The following is a 19,987-nucleotide window of genomic DNA, read 5'->3' as shown; positions in this document are numbered from 1 at the left end:
CAGGCGACCTACCAGAAATAGTAGGTAAAAAAAAACAATTACCCGTCAATGGCTACAAGCTGAGCAACCTTCTGCAGGAAACTGGTTTGAAATGGTTAAAGAAATCCCAGACATTGAAAGTGGAGATTAGGAGGGACATACACAGCAAAGTGGGCGGGATGGATCTAATGTACGCTGAACAAGAGCCTGGGCACACGAGCAGCCTCACCTAGGCGCCCGGCTCTGGGGGTTTTCTGGATTTTGTCTGCTGAGGTAAAACTACCACACTTAACCAAGATGCATATAATCCTCTGCCAAAGGCCAAGAAAGGTTTTGACCAGAACAACACAATAAAAACTCATACAATCTTTCATTTGGATGAAATAGAAGGTTGACTTGATTGACTGACAACATTGTTGGAGTGTTGCAAGAAGAGGTGTGAATTAATTGATTTATTTTCACCTATAAAGGTGATGTGTTTTCTCCTCCGTGGGCTTTGTCAGGTGCATGACTTTTACCTATAAAGTATTCCTTTCCCTTGATGCAAAATCCCCTAATAGAAATGCTTGAGTATCAAAGAAGATGCTCCCAGACATTCAGCAATCAGCTCACTAATGACAGAAAAGCATTCGAGCAACAAGATGCACTCATTTACAGTTTACAACATACAAGAGGGTCTATTGATGTTTGCGTGTTTTAATTCGACCACGCAATGCTTAAACTCTAACTCTATCTAAACAAAGATTATCTCAATTAATGTTAGACATTAAAGCTTCAAATACATGTCATTTGTTGTGATATTAGCCATCTCTAATTTGACTTAATGTTTACAGTTGAAGAAAGATTAAAAGAACAGGGGAGAAAGGTTGAAACATCACCTGAGCTCCTTTCATGATCTTCTTTGCCTTTGCATCGAGGTAGAAATCTCCCCACAGGGTTTTGAGCAGAACCTCTGCCTTGATGCCCATTCGCTGGTTGTAGATGTGGGCAAACTGTTGGATGCTACAAAAAAACAAAAGCAAACGATTTGTCTGACATTTACATTTTCCATGCAAGTTCCTTTAGGAAAGAGAGGCATCGTCTTTTTAAATCAGGTGTAGCTGAATACGTGTTGGAATACTATTGGTGTACTGTTGGAAGATGAAAGATCCCAAGGACACAGATCCCTCAGTCAGACCGTCAGGGCGATGGTAGGTCTTTTAAGTGTCTGAAGGTTGTGATCCAGTTGAGCATTACACAATGAGTATTAAATCCAAGCTGAAAGCACCATCTAGTGGACACTTACAAGATGTGCCAGGTCGTCTAAATAGTCAATGGGTGTATGATAAAGTGATTTGGGTTATTTATAGGGTTACTGGTTATTTCAGGGACATATTGACGAGGTCCCTGATGCCAGTTCTGCAGAGTTGCGGCAAGAAAAGTGTTAACATGAAAGCCCTCGAACTGTCTGTGAAGAGTTAGAACAGTATACCAATTTAGAGATGAGGAGCACTAATGTGAAACGGGCCGGTGGAGCATCATATGCTGATAGGACTCTCTGAAGACCCCATTCATGATTCATGATTTGAAGTCAGCAAGACAAAGGGACTGGTGAGACACATGAGGAACGAATGGTGTTCTCCAAAAAAGAGGAAAGTGGACAGTGAAAGTGGGATGTTTAATCCAGAATGGAAGAACTTGTTTCTGTTCATACTTCCCACTGGACCACTGGTCCAGGGGGGGGGGGGGGGGCTGATATTACCAGAGGTGGACTGCAATCAGGTTGTAGAAACATCTCAAAGAAGAAGCTCTAAAGCTCAATGTGTGTGTTGCAGCTATGAATATCTAAGTGTGTATGTAGGTGGGTTTATTTTTAATCGATTCACAAAGGTTTAACCAAAACGTTTCTCATGTTATTATGGGGTGCTGTGTGTTGAATTTTGAGTGGAAAGAATGAATTGAATCCATTTTGGAAACTGAAGCGCTGTGACGGCCGTAACATGGGAGCAGAAAGGCTTCCACCAGGAGGCGGGATGGTCTCCGTATCAAATATACAGCTGAGGCGTCGCCAGACAAGCTCCTCCTCCAGCTACTACACTTCAGCAGACTGCATCCTTAGAGCTTATGAGCCTCCTCACCTGAAGCCCCACCCATCGATGGCGCTGGCAAACACCACATTTCCCTGGTCAGGAGAAAAGTAGAGCAGCGAGTCGTCAGCCTCCTCCTGCCTGCTGCTCCAGTCACACGCCTGGTCCCCACCCAACTCCCCCTCCTCCTCCTCCTCCTCCTCCTCCCTCTCCGCCTGCTCCTTCAGAACTTTGGAGGTGAACAAAGTCCCTGTCACGGCATTCACCTGCAGAGAGCACATGCTGCATCTCAATGAATTACAAAATCAAACAGTTAATTTGTTCCAGGATTTCAAAGTAAAAAGTGGAGCTCATAGTATATTCATTAGACACAGCTGTGTTGGGTTTGGTTATTTTTTTACTCAAAAACGCTTATATTAATCTTGGTAGCATTTGTTTTTAATGCCGATTTCTCCTGACAGACCACATTGAGGGGAATTGATGTCTACGGCACAGTGGAGATCCAGTAAGGACCTCAGTGGTGGTGTCAGTGACGACGGGGGGGCTACGAAATGTCTACATCAGCCCTGTATGACACACCAGCAGGCGCTTTGTGCAGAAGGAACGGGCCTCGCTCATGCGATGACCCCACTGTGTAGCCACACAGACACTCAAGGTGTCACAGGAGGAGCTGGGAGCTGGTGACCTGTTACACTCAGCAGGGGACGAGTTTGCAGGGTAATATAGCACCTTGTATGATGTAATATACAGTATGTGCATTCAATCAGTGAAATAAATTCCCCTTCTGATGATGTTCTAAATCATTGAGGTGCACCTCCTTCAGGTTGACATAAAACAGATGAACACAAACAACGTCTGACATCCTTTGGCATTAAAAGCTCCTTATTCCTGATTGTGTGGAACCTCACCTGCTCCAGGATCTTCTGCAGGTGTGTGTAAGCCTCCTGGGAGGTGAGCTTCAGCTCCACAATGAGTCGGTCTATCTTATTGATGACCAGGACGGGCCGGATGTTCTCCAACCACGCTTGACGGAGCACGACCTGCGTCTACACACAATGCAGACGTTAGATTCATTAAATCAATTAGGAAACACAATTGTTCAGTTATTTCACCACAACACTCAACGGCCCTTCTCTTCCCTCTCTATCGGGACTACAAGGCCTTCTCCACTAGAGTGGCACATTGCTTTGATGTATCAATTGATGGGGGCGTCTACCTCAGAATTAAGGATTGTGTGGACGTGAAAAGAACTAATCAAGTGATGATTTTTATATCTTCATTGTTTGTATGGAGTTTTAAAAGATTAAACTACTCCCAGATATTAAACAGAATTCTTTCCTAATCCAGGTAGTATGATCTTGCTTTAAAAAAATATTGAGCAATGTGAATATATAAATGATATATAGATCCACTGTATGAGGCGTATGGAGGTAAGGCCTCCTTGAGCACAGTTAAAGGTTTTTAAGTTGCGTGATGACACATGCTACTTATTTCTTCTACTGTAAGTCAAACCCTGTACTTTTCCTTCGTTGCCTCATTCCCAATATCAAGCACTGAAGGAAGTATGTCAAACCTACAGTACCTGTGGACACACTCCCTCCACAGCATCGACTACTACGATGGCCCCGTCACACAGGCGCACAGCGGTGGACACCTCGGAGGAGAAGTCGACGTGACCGGGAGAGTCGATCAGATTTAGGAGGTACTCCTGGTCCCCTGAGCACACAAATGCACACCATGTTTCACTCTAGTTCCACAACAGATCATCCATGTGTGGGATCTTTCTTCCTGCTCCCCATTAACACCAGCCCAATTATTCAGAACTAGCATGCATTCATTTGGATTACAACAAAATACTTAGATCTATTTATTGAATTAATGATCTAACTAGGCGGTTTCCTTCCTCTCAGCTGATGATATTCATAAAGTACTTTTTGAAGTTTGATAGTGTTGATTGGGGTACACTGGGGCTGGCTTGGAGTTGTCTAATGTTCTTGGTGAAGTGAAGCAGTGGAAGTGCCCAATGATGAGAGCTATTTGAATTCTCTAAATGCTAAGGAAAGGAGCTTTCAATTAGGGCTGCGCGCTATGGCCAAAAATCCATATCACGGTATTAAAAAAGTTCAGACAGCATTGCTTTTTCAAGTAAACACTACTTGGAAACCACGCAGTACTTGGAATAGGAGGTAGAAAACAGTGTTGCACAGTTTTCCATCCAAACAGACATAGCTCCTCTCTTTTCGCCTTCATACGTGATGGAAAAGGGGAGTGATTTATCTCAGAAGCTATAAGTTATAATTTCCCTGTCCAACATGGAAATAAACACAATTTCTGCTCTTATACAAACATCGGACACCAGCTAACTTACAGGCGTTCAGTCTCAGTTGTGTGTGCGTCTGTGTGTGTGTCTGTGTCTCTGGTGAGCGGCAGTTTCATTAAGTGTCTTCACGCTTTGGCAGCACGACGGCAGTGATGACGAACAGAGCATCTCAACGCTGATCGTCTTTCGCTTTTTCGTGTCCTCCACAACGATTGGGGTCTGTGCGGTGACTTTGCATGGAATCTAAATGTGTGAATAATTTGTGTGAACGCAGCATTACACGCGTCTCCCTCCATCACAACTACGTAGCTTAGTGGAAGTGGAGTCAATTCCACAAAGACCTCGTTGGCTTTTCCCAACCCCCCGTGAACTCTCCTAACCACCTTTCCTTGACCTTTTCCACACAGGTCAAAGAATAGTGGTTAGGAGGTTATTTTTTTACATATCTCAAATCCAGGTTGGATTACATTCCTCTGAAAGTGGTATTCAAATTAAGTCAGATTGGTTGGTTGCACGATGCCTTTCATTTTTTTTTTTACATTGGTTGACAGTGTTTTCCCCTAGATTCACAATTTCAGGAGGGGGTGAGGGGGCTGTATTAGTCGGGCAAACGTGGTAGTAGGGTAGTCAGGTGCTCTCTGCTTAGAGGGTTGAGGATGATATGATGAATAATAAAGAACATCAGCCATTGATTATGATTACAATATGTTAAGTTGGGAATGGGAACATTCAAAGGCACACCAGTGGGCAAATGAACGCTTAAAACCATTTGAGAATCACACACCACATCAAAGGAGAAATGAATTGATCCTCGATACAAGTGGGCTTACCGTTGGTGTAGTGCAGTGAGATGGCGCTGGACTTCATGGTGATGCCTCGACTCTGCTCGTCCTCCCGGCTGTCCAGGTACCTCAGCTGGAGACGGGCACAGCGCACGTTAGCAGGCGTGACAGACCAGTGGAGAAAAGGACGTTACCTCAGCGTACCTTCCCAGCCAGGCGGCTCGATATGATGCCATTAGTCGCCACCAAGCAATCCGCCAGAGTGGTTTTGCCTGCGCACATTCAGACGGTTCCAAATGATTGACAGCTTATTGCATAACACTACACATTCTGACTGACACGTCAACCTTTTTATTAAACTTGTGATCAATATCTCATTTTTAAGCCTTTCTGCTTTCCCCTGTTTTAAATAAATATTTTAATGAATTAAAAAAAAAATACATCTAACACAATAAAACCACAAAAGCAAAAATTCAGTTCTTTCTTCAGAGACAATTTAGCAGTGGTAAACTTACAAGTTTTGTCATTTGTTTTTGATAGGGCTGATGAAAGATCTAACGTCATTTGTAACTAAACACTATCAACACAAATCAAAAATCATTCATGAGTTCAGTCTTCAGATAATTAGGTTCAATGGAAATATTTATCAGAGTGACTGATGTCCACTAGCTTCATGTGTAATTTACGTCTGGGTCTGTCTACATAGCCTATAGTGTATACATGAGGTTAGAATATCAAGCTAGTGATAAAATGCTAATGACGCTAGCATGCTGTCATAATGCCATATCAATTACTGGCAGATAATTTAATTCATAGTTAGCCAGACAATGACAGAAAAAATTCATTTGTTAAACATTAAAAATCCAAATCTTCCAATTTAAAAAGGCGTATTATTAAACTATTTGTAGTAGTTGTATTATATTCTACATTCAATTCAAGAAGGATCGTCAACAAGCTCAGAACGCCGGGTGGGATTTAGGACTGCGGTCATGTGGACCGCATTTCAAAATAAAATGCGCCTCTATGTTAGGTATTACGGTAAATGGGTCTGTACAGCCAAAAAGGCACTGATCATGATTTGAAGTGTCTTTTTAAAATCTTTATACTCTCTTTAAATCAGATAGAAGCCGGGTAACACTCTTTTGACACTTGATCCTATTTCACGCTGACCTCCCCTATTAACATGTAAAGTTACATAAAATATTACTGTGTACTTTTTGAGAAAATTGAAGGCAAAGTCAGCAATATTGCCATTATATTCGTCTTTTTGTCAATGTTTGAATTATTTTTAAATCAGATAGGAGCCGGGTAACACTCTTCTGACACTTGATCCTGGTTCATGTTGACCTCCTCTATCACCGTGTAAAGTTACATAAAATATTACTGTGTACTTTTTGGGATACCTGAAGGTAAAGTTAGTAAAATTGCCATTATATTCGTCTTTTTTTAATTTTTGAACTGTCTTTAAATTAGATAGCAGCTGGGTAACACTCTTTCGACACTTGATCCTATTACACGTTGGCCTCCTCTATTAACATGTAAAGTTACATAAAATATTACTGTGTACTTTTTGAGATACTTGAAAGTAAAGTTAGTACTTTTGCCATTATATTCGTCTTTTTCTCAATCATTGAACCGTCTTTAAAATCAGATAGCAGCCGGGTAACACTCTTCTGACACTTGAACGTATTTCACGTTGACCTCCTCTATCAATATGTAAAGTTACATTAAATATTACTGTGTACTTTTTGAGATACTTGAAGGTAAAGTTAGTAAAATTGCCATTATTTTCGTCTTTTTTTCATTCTTTCAACTGTCTTTAAATCAGATAGCAGCTGGGTAACACTCTTTTGACACTTGATCCTATTACACGATGGCCTCCTCTATTGACATGTAAAGTTACATAAAATATTACTGTGTACTTTTTGAGATACTTGAAAGTAAAGTTAGTACTTTTGCCATTATATTAGTCTTTTTCTCAATCATTGAACCGTCTTTAAAATCAGATAGCAGCCGGGTAACACTCTTCTGACACTTGAACGTATTTCACGTTGACCTCCTCTATCAATATGTAAAGTTACATAAAATATTACTGTGTACTTTTTGAGATACTTGAAGGTAAAGTTAGTAAAATTGCCATTATATTCGTATTTTGTCAATCTTTGAACTATCTTTTAATCCGATAGAAGCCGGGTAACACTCTTCTGACACTTGGTCCTGGTTCATGTTGACCTCCTCTATTAACATGTACATTTACATGAAATATTACTGTGTACATTTTGAGATAACTGAAGGTATAGTAATATTGCCATTATATTCGTATTTTGTCAATGTTATATTATTTTTAAATCAGATAGCAGCCGGGTAACACTCTTTTGACACTTGATCCTGCTTCATGTTGACCTCCTCTATCCCCATGTAGTTGTTGCATAAAATTAGATTTTGTAGCTTATGAGCACAGGTGAAATCAGTAAGAATGACATGTTATTTGTCATTTCCCTTCCCTCTATGCCCATGTATATTTCCATAAACCTTTACTGTACAGTTTGAAATAAGAGAAAGTCAGCGCAGTTGGTACTTTGTCCCCTTCAGTACAGACCACAGGATGTACGATCCAAGGGCCCCTATCAGGCCATTATTCCTCCTCGGTTGGATGTAGCTGCCGGTGGACTTTTGTTTTTGTACTGACCGCGTTATGCGTGTTCCGGTTACGAAAGGAGTTGCTCCTGCGGGGGTCCATGGGTGGGACCCTCCTCTATCGCTCCAGCAGTTCTGGGGCTGCACCTCATTTGACTTTGACCTCAGATCAGACAAGCTAACCCTCTGAATTGAAGCATCTTACTAAGTGCAGGAAAGGAAACTTACAAGGTTACCCGCAGTAGCGGCAAGCGAAGAGGAAAGAGCCCAGTGCCAAAATGCGGTTCCACGTGGGACCGCTCAGCCTGCACATCAGATTGAGGCAGAGCCCATAGATGGCAGGAGGCCGTAACAACCTTTCTTGAAGTCGGGTTGTTTGGACAACAAACCCTAACCCTAAGAACTCCATCAAAGGCTAAATACTAGCACGAGACTGATAGTGAACAAGTACCGTAAACCTCTATGGCAGACTGTAACCTTCAGGAATCAGGAAACGTTTATTGTCATAATATGTTGGACATACATGGAAATTGTCTTGGCGGTTGGTGCATGACAGAAGACAGTACAATAATGATGACATAGTGCAAATGAGATAAAAATAAAATAAAAGTATAATAAAATATATGCTATGGGTTAGTACGCTAAAAACTAAAGCTATGGGTTAGTAAGTTAGAGGAGATAAGAAAATTAGAAATAAAAATATAGATTATAGATTAAGTGCACCAGCTAAACAAGTGACGAGTGACAAGTGAAAGTGACAAAGTGAATGAATGAACATGGGAGTCCGAGTCAGTCAGGGGGGGCCCCGGCCTCTGTTGATGAGCCCGACTGCCGAAGGGAAGAAACTGTTCGTGTGGCGGGAGGTCTTAGTCCTGATGGACCGCAGCCTCCTGCCGGATGGAAGGGGCACAAACAGTTCATGTCCAGGGTGGGAGGGGTCGGCTACAATCTTTCTGGCCCGCTTCAAAGACCTGGAAGCGAACAAGTTCTGGAGAGACGGAAGATTGCAGCCAATCACCCTCTCTGCAGAGCGGATGACATGCTGCAGCCTGCCCTTGTCCTTGTCCTTGGCTGTGGCTGCAGCGTACCACACGGTGATGGAGGAACAGAGGATGGACTCCATGATGGCCGTGTAGAAGTGCACCATCATCGTCTGAGGCAGGTTGAATTTCTTCCGCTGCCTCAGGAAGAACATCCTCTGCTGAGCCTTTTTCGTGATGGAGCTGATGTTCAGCTCCCACTTGAGGTCCTGGGTGATGATGGAGCCCAGGAAACGGAAGGAGTCCACAGTGGTGACGGGGGAGTCACACAAGGTGAGGGGGGAAGGTAGGGCTGTATTCCTCCTGAAGTCCACGACCATCTCCACTGTCTTCATTGAACCGGTGCTGATGGACCGAGAGGCAGAGACGTGTTTCCCCAGCTTCACGTGCTGCTTCATGTCGGACAGGAAGTCAGTGATCCACTTGCAGGTGGAGGTGGGCAAACCAGAGTTTGTCCTGCAGCAGAGACGGGATGATGGTGTTGAAGGCAGAGCTGAAGTCCACAAACAGGATCCTGGCGTAGGTTCCTGGGGAGTCCAGATGCTGGAGGATGAAGTGGAGGGCCATGTTGATAGCATCGTCTACAGACCTGTTGGCTCTGTAGGCGAACTGCAGGGGTCCAGGAGAGGGTCGGTGAGGGACTTAAGGTGGGACAGGACTAGCCGTTCAAAGGACTTCATGACTACAGAGGTCAGTGCGACGGGTCTGTAGTCATTCAGTCCTGTGATCCTGGGCTTCTTGGGAACAGGGATGATGGTGGAGGCCTTGAAGCAGGCTGGGACGTGGCATGACATCAAGGAGGTGTTGAAGATGGCGGTGAAAACAGGAGACAGCTGGTCAGCACAATGCTTCAGGGTGTGGGGCGAGACTGAGTCCGGACCGGCTGCTTTCCGGGGGTTTTGTCTTCAGGCAACACAATACTTTTTTGGACCTTACACTGACCTACCCTTTAATGAAAAACAATGTATATGCGGCGGGGCGTTAGGGAGAGAGACCAACAACGCCACCTGGGGACTTGCACCCCAAGAATTATAGAGAATACCTAAGGCACGCAAATACTGTGGACTAGGCTGCATTCAACCCCACCACATATATAATTTCAGCAGACATGTCTGCGTCCAATCAAAGGAGGGCCCAAAGTGGGTGAGACTTTTTCTCTTTGGGTGAAGCATTCTTTTATGGCTGCCAAGCTGCATGGGACACAATGCCCCAAATTTGTGAGACAAAAGTAACTCTAAAACTGGTCTATAAAATATCTTCATTAAAGAATATGTTTTTGTGTGCATGAGTATGTAACTAAGTATATTTGGTAATTAATTTACTGTTATTTCTTTATTAAAACTGGGTGTTTTGGTTAGTTGACACAAGGCAACACTGTGCAGTTAGGTCATTGACCACAGTCAATATTTTTGTTGTACCAACTACTGATATTGAATGGGAATGGAAACAGGAACATTTAATGGGCGAAATGTTTGAAAATCAAGCTGTTAGGGCTGATCCATCTGACAACGAGGAAAGTGAGCTTGAAAGGAGTCAGAAAGATTGGATTGGAGTCAGAAAGATTGGATCCCTGCCAGACAGTTAGGAGATCAGGGGTCCGTCAGGGGTCAGTCAGTAGAACAATGTGTGTCCTTCATTCATTCATTCATTTTGAATATGACATTCATATTTGTACTTTCTTAGGATAACGCATGTCTGATCAAAGCGACAGTGAGTCTGTGGATCAAGATGAGGATGAAGACATAGTAGAGGCTGAACACCCCACAATACATTCTGTGCTCGCCCTGGCATACCATTTCTAATGATATCATGTCCCCCCTTCAGTATTTTAAGATATTCTTCAGGTTATTGTAGGTCAGTCGAATGTGTATGCCATACAAAGTGACACAAACATTGCTTTTTTGACTTATTTCACTTTATATATACAAGTTGCCCTGAGGCAACAAACCAAAATCAAGTTGGGGGGGGGGGGGCGCATACATTTTATGGTTGATAAAAGCTCCCCAAATATGGGATGAAATATGTTTTACTCCAAAAATTAACGTCATGCCAATGAAGAAAAATTAAAAAGGACTATGAAGAGAGAGTTCAACAGGGCGTAAAACCGTTGAGAGGTCAAAAGGCACTGCGGCCCTGCACCGCCACCGCCTTTCGGCCGACCCTGCCCCCGGTCCAACTGTTCTCCGGGGCAGACAGTCCTCAGAGCGACCAACCTTGTTGCATCGCCAGGGCGTTAATTAACCAACTCCAGTCAAAGGACCCTGTAGCTCAATAAAAGTGAAGGCTGACGCGTGCCGGCTGAGGCCCACCATTGGCTCGGCTTCTATCTGATTTAAAGACAGTTCAAAGATTGAGAAAAAACTAATATAATTGCAAAAGTACTAACTTTACCTGCAATTTTCTCAAAAAGTCCACAGTAATATTTTATGTAACTTTACATGTTAATAGAGGACGTCGACGTGAAATAGGATCAAGGGTCAGAAGAGTGTTACCCAGCTTCTATCAGATTTAAAGACAGTTTAAAGATTGAAAAAAGACGAATATAATGGCAAAAGTACTAACTTTACCTTCAAGTATCTCAAAAAGTACACAGTGATATTTTATGTAAATGTACATGTTAATAGGGGAGGTCAGCGTGAAATAGGATCAAGTGTAAAAGAGTGTTACCCGGCTGCTATCTGATTAAAAGATAGTTCAAAGATTGAGAAAAAGACGAATATAATGGCAAAAGTACTAACTTTACCTTCAAGTATCTCAAAAAGTACACAGTAATATTTTATGTAAATGTACATGGTGATAAGGGAGGTCAACATGTAATAGGATCAAGTGTCAAAAGAGTGTTACCCAGCTGCTATCTAATTTAAAGACAGTTCAAAAATGAAAAAAAGACGAATATAATGGCAATATAACTAACTTTACCTTCAAGTATCTCAAAAAGTACACAGTAATATTTTATGTAAATGTACATGGTGATAGGGGAGGTCAACGTGTAATAGGATCAAGTGTCGAAAGAGTGTTACCCAGCTGCTATCTAATTTAAAGACAGTTCAAAAATGAAAAAAAGACGAATATAATGGCAATTTTACTAACTTTACCTTCAAGTATCTCAAACAGTACACAGTAATATTTTATGTAATTTGAGATGGTAATAGAGGAGGTCAACGTGTAATAGGATCAAGTGTCGAAAGAGTGTTACCCAGCTGCTATCGAATTTAAAGACAGTTAAAAAATGAAAAAAAGACGAATATAATGGCAATATTACTAACTTTACCTTCAAGTATCTCAAAAAGTACACAGTAATATTTTATGTAAATGTACATGTTAATAGGGGAGGTCAGCGTGAAATAGGATCAAGTGTAAAAGAGTGTTACCCGGCTGCTATCTGATTAAAAGATAGTTCAAAGATTGAGAAAAAGACGAATATAATGGCAAAAGTACTAACTTTACCTTCAAGTATCTCAAAAAGTACACAGTAATATTTTATGTAAATGTACATGGTGATAAGGGAGGTCAACATGTAATAGGATCAAGTGTCAAAAGAGTGTTACCCAGCTGCTATCGAATTTAAAGACAGTTCAAAAATGAAAAAAAGACGAATATAATGGCAATATAACTAACTTTACCTTCAAGTATCTCAAAAAGTACACAGTAATATTTTATGTAAATGTACATGGTGATAGGGGAGGTCAACGTGTAATAGGATCAAGTGTCGAAAGAGTGTTACCCAGCTGCTATCTAATTTAAAGACAGTTCAAAAATGAAAAAAAGACGAATATAATGGCAATTTTACTAACTTTACCTTCAAGTATCTCAAACAGTACACAGTAATATTTTATGTAATTTGAGATGGTAATAGAGGAGGTCAACGTGTAATAGGATCAAGTGTCGAAAGAGTGTTACCCAGCTGCTATCGAATTTAAAGACAGTTAAAAAATGAAAAAAAGACGAATATAATGGCAATATTACTAACTTTACCTTGAAGTATCTCAAAAAGTACAAAGTAATATTTTATGTAAATGTACATGGTGATAGGGGAGGTCAACGTGTAATAGGATCAAGTGTCGAAAGAGTGTTACCCAGCTGCTATCTAATTTAAAGACAGTTCAAAAATGAAAAAAAGACGAATATAATGGCAATATAACTAACTTTACCTTCAAGTATCTCAAAAAGTACACAGTAATATTTTATGTAAATGTACATGGTGATAGGGGAGGTCAACGTGTAATAGGATCAAGTGTCGAAAGAGTGTTACCCAGCTGCTATCTAATTTAAAGACAGTTCAAAAATGAAAAAAAGACGAATATAATGGCAATTTTACTAACTTTACCTTCAAGTATCTCAAACAGTACACAGTAATATTTTATGTAATTTGAGATGGTAATAGAGGAGGTCAACGTGTAATAGGATCAAGTGTCGAAAGAGTGTTACCCAGCTGCTATCGAATTTAAAGACAGTTAAAAAATGAAAAAAAGACGAATATAATGGCAATATTACTAACTTTACCTTCAAGTATCTCAAAAAGTACACAGTAATATTTTATGTAAATGTACATGTTAATAGGGGAGGTCAGCGTGAAATAGGATCAAGTGTAAAAGAGTGTTACCCGGCTGCTATCTGATTAAAAGATAGTTCAAAGATTGAGAAAAAGACGAATATAATGGCAAAAGTACTAACTTTACCTTCAAGTATCTCAAAAAGTACACAGTAACATTTTATGTAAATGTACATGGTGATAAGGGAGGTCAACATGTAATAGGATCAAGTGTCAAAAGAGTGTTACCCAGCTGCTATCGAATTTAAAGACAGTTCAAAAATGAAAAAAAGACGAATATAATGGCAATATAACTAACTTTACCTTCAAGTATCTCAAAAAGTACACAGTAATATTTTATGTAAATGTACATGGTGATAGGGGAGGTCAACGTGTAATAGGATCAAGTGTCGAAAGAGTGTTACCCAGCTGCTATCTAATTTAAAGACAGTTCAAAAATGAAAAAAAGACGAATATAATGGCAATTTTACTAACTTTACCTTCAAGTATCTCAAACAGTACACAGTAATATTTTATGTAATTTGAGATGGTAATAGAGGAGGTCAACGTGTAATAGGATCAAGTGTCGAAAGAGTGTTACCCAGCTGCTATCGAATTTAAAGACAGTTAAAAAATGAAAAAAAGACGAATATAATGGCAATATTACTAACTTTACCTTGAAGTATCTCAAAAAGTACAAAGTAATATTTTATGTAAATGTACATGGTGATAGGGGAGGTCAACGTGTAATAGGATCAAGTGTCGAAAGAGTGTTACCCAGCTGCTATCTAATTTAAAGACAGTTCAAAGAATGAAAAAAAGACGAATATAATGGCAAAATTACTAACTTGGCCTTCAATTATTTCAAAAAGTACACAGTAATATTTTATGTAAATGTACATGGGGATAGGGGAGGTCAACGTGTAATAGGATCAAGTGTCAAAAGAGTGTTACCCAGCTGCTATCTAATTTAAAGACAGTTCAAAAATGAAAAAAAGACGAATATAATGGCAATTTTACTAACTTTACCTTCAAGTATCTCAAACAGTACACAGTAATATTTTATGTAATTTGAGATGGTAATAGAGGAGGTCAACGTGTAATAGAATCAAGTGTCGAAAGAGTGTTACCCAGCTGCTATCGAATTTAAAGACAGTTCAAAAATGAAAAAAAGACGAATATAATGGCAATATAACTAACTTTACCTTCAAGTATCTCAAAAAGTACACAGTAATATTTTATGTAAATGTACATGGTGATAGGGGAGGTCAACGTGTAATAGGATCAAGTGTCGAAAGAGTGTTACCCAGCTGCTATCTAATTTAAAGACCGTTCAAAAATGAAAAAAAGACGAATATAATGGCAAAAGTACTAACTTTACCTTCAGTTATCTCAAAAGTTCCACAGTAATATTTTATGTAAATGTACATGTTAATAGAGGAGGTCAACTTAAAATAGGATCAAGTGTCAGAAGAGTGTTACCTGGCTTGTATCTGATTTAAAGACAGTTCAATGATTGAGAAAAAGACGAATATAATGGCAATTTTACTAACTTTACCTTCAAGTATCTCAAACAGTACACAGTAATATTTTATGTAATTTGAGATGGTAATAGAGGAGGTCAACGTGTAATAGAATCAAGTGTCGAAAGAGTGTTACCCAGCTGCTATCGAATTTAAAGACAGTTCAAAAATGAAAAAAAGACGAATATAATGGCAATATAACTAACTTTACCTTCAAGTATCTCAAAAAGTACACAGTAATATTTTATGTAAATGTACATGGTGATAGGGGAGGTCAACGTGTAATAGGATCAAGTGTCGAAAGAGTGTTACCCAGCTGCTTTCGAATTTAAAGACAGTTCAAAAATGAAAAAAAGACGAATATAATGGCAATATTACTAACTTTACCTTCAAGTATCTCAAAAAGTACACAGTAATATTTCATGTAAATGTACAAGTTAATAGAGGAGGTCGGATTTAAATAGGACCAAGTGTCAAAAGAGTGTTACCCATCTGCTATCTGATTTAAAGAGAGTTCAAATATGGATAAAAGACACTTCAAATGATGCTCAGTGCCTTTTTGGCTGTACAGCCCCTTTTACCGTAATACCTAACATAGAGGCGCATTTCATTTTGAAATGCGGTCCACATGACCGCAGTGATTTAGGCTCCTTAACTTTAATGGTTTTAATTCTATATTTTGCTTTCATAGCATAATAATAATAATACATTGTTGATATCAAAGCCAAAGTTTATGGGCTGTCAAGTCCATTTAATAAAACTAATATATATATAATACATCAATATTTTATTAGCTTTGTTGTTCTGTGACTGTGGGGTTCGCCAGAGCTGCGAGTACATTATGTACATCCCAAACCTCAATGCTCTGCTACAGCGGAATATAAAGAGAAAAGTAGTTCCTATATTTAAATACAAGCTGTTGAATTTTGACAATTTTTTGAGGGGTGTTTAGTATGAAAACGCATTTTGATGTACTTTTCCCATCTCTGAGTAACCAGTAAACAACTGTCTACACAGAGTACACACTGTACACACACTGTACACACATCCCGCTCACCGTGGTCCACGTGCGCCAGGATGCACAGGTTCCGGATGTTGCGTGGGTTCCTCTGCAGTGCGCGGATCTTGTCCAGGCTGGGGGGTGCCATGGCGAGCAGCTGGGACAGAGGACAGCAGTCAGTGGACACGAACGGCCTCCGTGCTCGTGTCGCAGTACACACGGTGTGACAGTACCGCTGTAAGGTGTGTGTGTGTGTTCTCTAGAGAGCAGCTACACACCCGGTGGGGACACTGCGGTCAATGTGTGTCTGTCCACACTCTGCTAGCATACAAGCTGCACTAGTCACAGACAGATAGATACAACACAACCTCACGTATAAAGTATTCACACATCGCTACCACAACGTGTCACGTGGCTGCATCAAGTAAAATACGACATTACTTTGACAACAAGCATTTATTTCCATGACATGTGCGCATTAGGAACTCACGCTGATCCCCGGAAGTTGATGGGGCACATTAGCCACGCCCGCTTGCTAACATTGGTGCTGCATTCAGGGAACATGGTAATAACGATATTCAACATGCGACCTAATGTTCAGAATAACACCTAAATTGTAGCCTTTCCAATAATTGCAACCACTGGAAAGTGGTTACATTTATTAAATAGGGAAAATGATCATGATCATATCGTTAAAGCACAATTCAAGACATGTTTCAAGCTGTAACTACTGCTACTCAATAAAAATCTATTATCTTGTTCTACTGCGCCATCATCCGGTGAGTTCTCTGTTCTTCCATCACTGTGTGGTTTGGAGCGGCCACCAAACAGCACCAGAGAAGACTGCGACGGGTCATTAGATGTGCAGAGAGAACCATTGGCCCCAGTCTGGTCTCCATCCTGGACCTGTACACCTCTGGTCAGGAAAGATCACTGCAGGCCCTCCTCACCCTCCACAAGAGCTGTTCCATCTCCTCTCCTCTGTGTCGACATTATCACTTTTTGAGATAGTCATTATAATGGAAAATAAATATCGAAAAGTAATATGCTTTAGAGATTGAACTGCACAAGGGACAAAAAAAGCCAACATACTATGTCTAGTATTGCCTTAAATAATTAAAACAAAAGTTAGGCAAATAATTAGACAAAATATACTTCACGAGGTCCCTATTGATGTTACCTCAAACTACCTAGTTTTGGTCACAAGCTCCCATAAGGTTTAGGGCTTGGGCTTATTTTATTTACCCTCTATGTAAAAGGACATGAAGTAAAATTGTATGTATTTTTGAAGGTCATTGTGCCAAGTTTGGCAGTTACACTGTAATAGACCTGACAACCAACACTTGTATTGATCTGCAGCTGGTTCAGGTGAGTAACATCAATTCCAATCTGTAGGTGTGAATAACACCACTGACAGAAAGACCTGCATCGTCACAAACAGAGGGAGGGAGATCGTTGTGACAACTAAAATAATGGAAATGCAATGAAACAACTTCACTAAAACAGTTCACTGAACAAAGTATAGAAATAAAGCTTGTCAATTCTTGCTTTATTATGAGAGCACTAAGTTGGTGGGAGCTACCACATGGAGTTAGAGGGTCTGAAAAGGAGCCTTGCTCTCTTGGAAGTACATGTGGTGCGTCTCTCAATTGTATTGCCACGGACCCTTAAATCCAGAAATTTCTAGAACGCCTCTGTGTGGCAGGGGGCTCATTCGGCTAAGAGATGATCTGGTGTGAATGGAAGGATCTGGAATGACACAAGAGTTCATTTAACAGGCAGATGTAATAGGCGGAAAGTGCTATTTAATGTTTTGTTGGTTTTTACAGACACCCCATTTATTTTTCGAGTGTACATGAACGCATCGTGGACGTCAGTAGGTGGCATTTTCGCGCCACTGTGGATCAAACGGAGAGACGTTAGTAGCGCGAGCCAGTGCTTGATTAAGACTACCACCTGGTATGTCTCTTTATTAATCCACAGGGGACGTAAAATGTGTTTGCTTGCTTTTCCCACTAATGGTAATATTTCAGAAATGACTTTACTGTACTTTTGAGATGACGGAGTGTGTACGTTCGTTATCTAAGTTGTAACGTGACTGTTTCCAAACCCAGAGTAGGACATTTACATTTTGTAATAAGAAAAATATAGAATCAGAAGCCATGTATTGCTTCTAATGCTTGTGTTACACATAGAGGAATAAAATAAGATTAAAAAAGGGGTCATGATCACACACTGAAAACACATGAAGGTTTGTGCACATCTGTTATAAAAAGATATAACCTGTATCCAGAGTAAGATGATTTCAAGAAATGTAAAATGTTTAGAGAAAATAAAGATAACCCATGTGCATAGCTGGGTAGAGAGTTAGTGTAACTTATTACACAAACAAGTTGTTTAAGTTATATTGGGCTTTTTAAAAGCTTAGTTAAACAACAAGTTACAATTTAGTAAAAAAGTGTTTAACACAAAGTAACCAAATGCATTTCAGTGCATTAATAAAGTCTGCGTTTGCATTACTCACAAGCTCACATGAGGTGAAGGTCTGTACATCAATTCTAACAGAATTAAATTCTGTTTTGTTTTGTTAGGAGTCGACACCAGCTGTTTTTCTGTTCTGAGTCTTGAATGGCTTTATAATCTATGAGGAGATAACCACAGGGGTGGGTTGCATCATTAAATTCCTGGAAACATCTGTCTGGCCAATAGTATAGTTTGATATTCATCCCGAGGGTTTTTAAACAGAATGAGATAGTGTTTAATGTCATGTAATGTACAACATGCCTTACCTTGAACAAACACATTTTGTACTGAATATACACAGCTGAGATTTGTATGATGAACATATTTGGTAAAACATTTCCAACTTCTATGTTATTTCTGGCATCATTCATCAAATTGTCTATGATGAGCAGATTGTGAGGTGGTAGTAAAACATCGTCACACAGAGATTCGTATAAAGGCTTTCAACATGAATAATCAATATTATCAAAAAACGCTATAATAAGCTGTCATTCAGTAGACATCACTGACAGTATGCAGCTACGTTTCATTGATGTGCTTGTTTTTCTCTATTTCCAGCAAAACCAGCAAATCCGAAACATGCATAGGATGTTAAACACATCACCAGTACCATTCAGAGAAAGTAGATCAGGAAGACAAACAAATTTGTACATATTTATTAGGGTACATTCGTTTACTTTACGTTTGTCCAATGTCAAAAGTCTAATAAGTTTTCATGTTTTAGTCACATTTCTTCTTAGATCAGTTAATGGGACAGATAGAAGGCAGTTACTAAAATCTCATTTTCACAGGTCAATATAATGCTGCATTACTATTTTAGACAAATTCAGAGTGCACTCAGAGACCTCAAATGTGGCCTCATATCCCTTTCACAAGCAAAAAGCATTTTAAAATGATTGTTCTTCTCTCCAGGGGTTGAGGGCAGGTTGTGTGACATACGACTGCAGGATTTACCGCAATTGCAATAGTCCATTTATAACGCTAATGGCTGAATATCCACACAGATATACATCGATATATATGGAAACACATATCCCTGTTGTACATCTTTTACATTGTTCATTTTGTACACATGACATCCATTGGCTATACAAAATAAAATGAATTAATTCCATAAACCGAAATGATAGAAATCTTGTCTAAACTATCTGTACTAAAATAATCTTTAAAAATCACTTCATCAAAATTGTCATTTGCAGAGGAAATGTTAACATATTGTGCTATGAAAAAAAAAAGAAAACATGCTAAAATGTAAAACCAAACCATGCTAAAATATAATAACCAATAATTTATTAAACCACAATGTCCCCCTGGTGACATCCCTCCACTCTTTAATGTTGGCAGTCCCTGCAACATGAATACCTAAACGTCCCTATAACGAGCAGGTGGTTGGCCGAGGTTAGTCCGGTTTGAGCGTCGTGGCGCTACTTCTGGTCCTTGCTCCTGCGCCGGGACCACCACTGGGGCTGGAGCAAACCCATAGAATGCTGTTCCTTGTGGCCAGGGTGTCTCTTCTGTGGGCGTCTCTTCTGCGGGCCCATTGGTCGGTGGGTTGGGGTCTGCTGGAGGAGCTAAGCAGACTTTTA

General features: G+C 40.1%; 1 protein-coding gene across 2 annotated transcripts in view; it reads right to left on the bottom strand.

Annotated features, from left to right (window-relative positions):
• efl1 (elongation factor like GTPase 1) overlaps positions 1 to 16,402 on the bottom strand; it is a 38,955-nt gene extending 22,553 nt beyond the window's left edge. The window contains exons 1-8 of one of the 2 annotated variants that reach the window (XM_037451573.2): positions 16,369 to 16,402; positions 15,936 to 16,035; positions 5,352 to 5,419; positions 5,196 to 5,280; positions 3,628 to 3,761; positions 2,954 to 3,091; positions 2,097 to 2,311; positions 858 to 981 (exon numbers count right to left, since the gene is read on the bottom strand). In XM_037451573.2, the coding sequence (XP_037307470.2) occupies positions 858 to 981; positions 2,097 to 2,311; positions 2,954 to 3,091; positions 3,628 to 3,761; positions 5,196 to 5,280; positions 5,352 to 5,419; positions 15,936 to 16,026 (855 nt within the window). In that variant the 5' untranslated portion in view covers positions 16,027 to 16,035; positions 16,369 to 16,402. The other variant, XM_037451583.2, reaches the window with a different exon arrangement.
• Between the last annotated feature and the right edge of the window lie 3,585 nt (positions 16,403 to 19,987).

This window comes from Pungitius pungitius, chromosome 4 (assembly GCF_949316345.1).
Source record: "Pungitius pungitius chromosome 4, fPunPun2.1, whole genome shotgun sequence".
NCBI classification, from domain to species: domain Eukaryota; kingdom Metazoa; phylum Chordata; class Actinopteri; order Perciformes; family Gasterosteidae; genus Pungitius; species Pungitius pungitius.
Note: the sequence above shows the minus strand (reverse complement) of the source record. Positions and strands in the feature narration are given on the sequence as shown.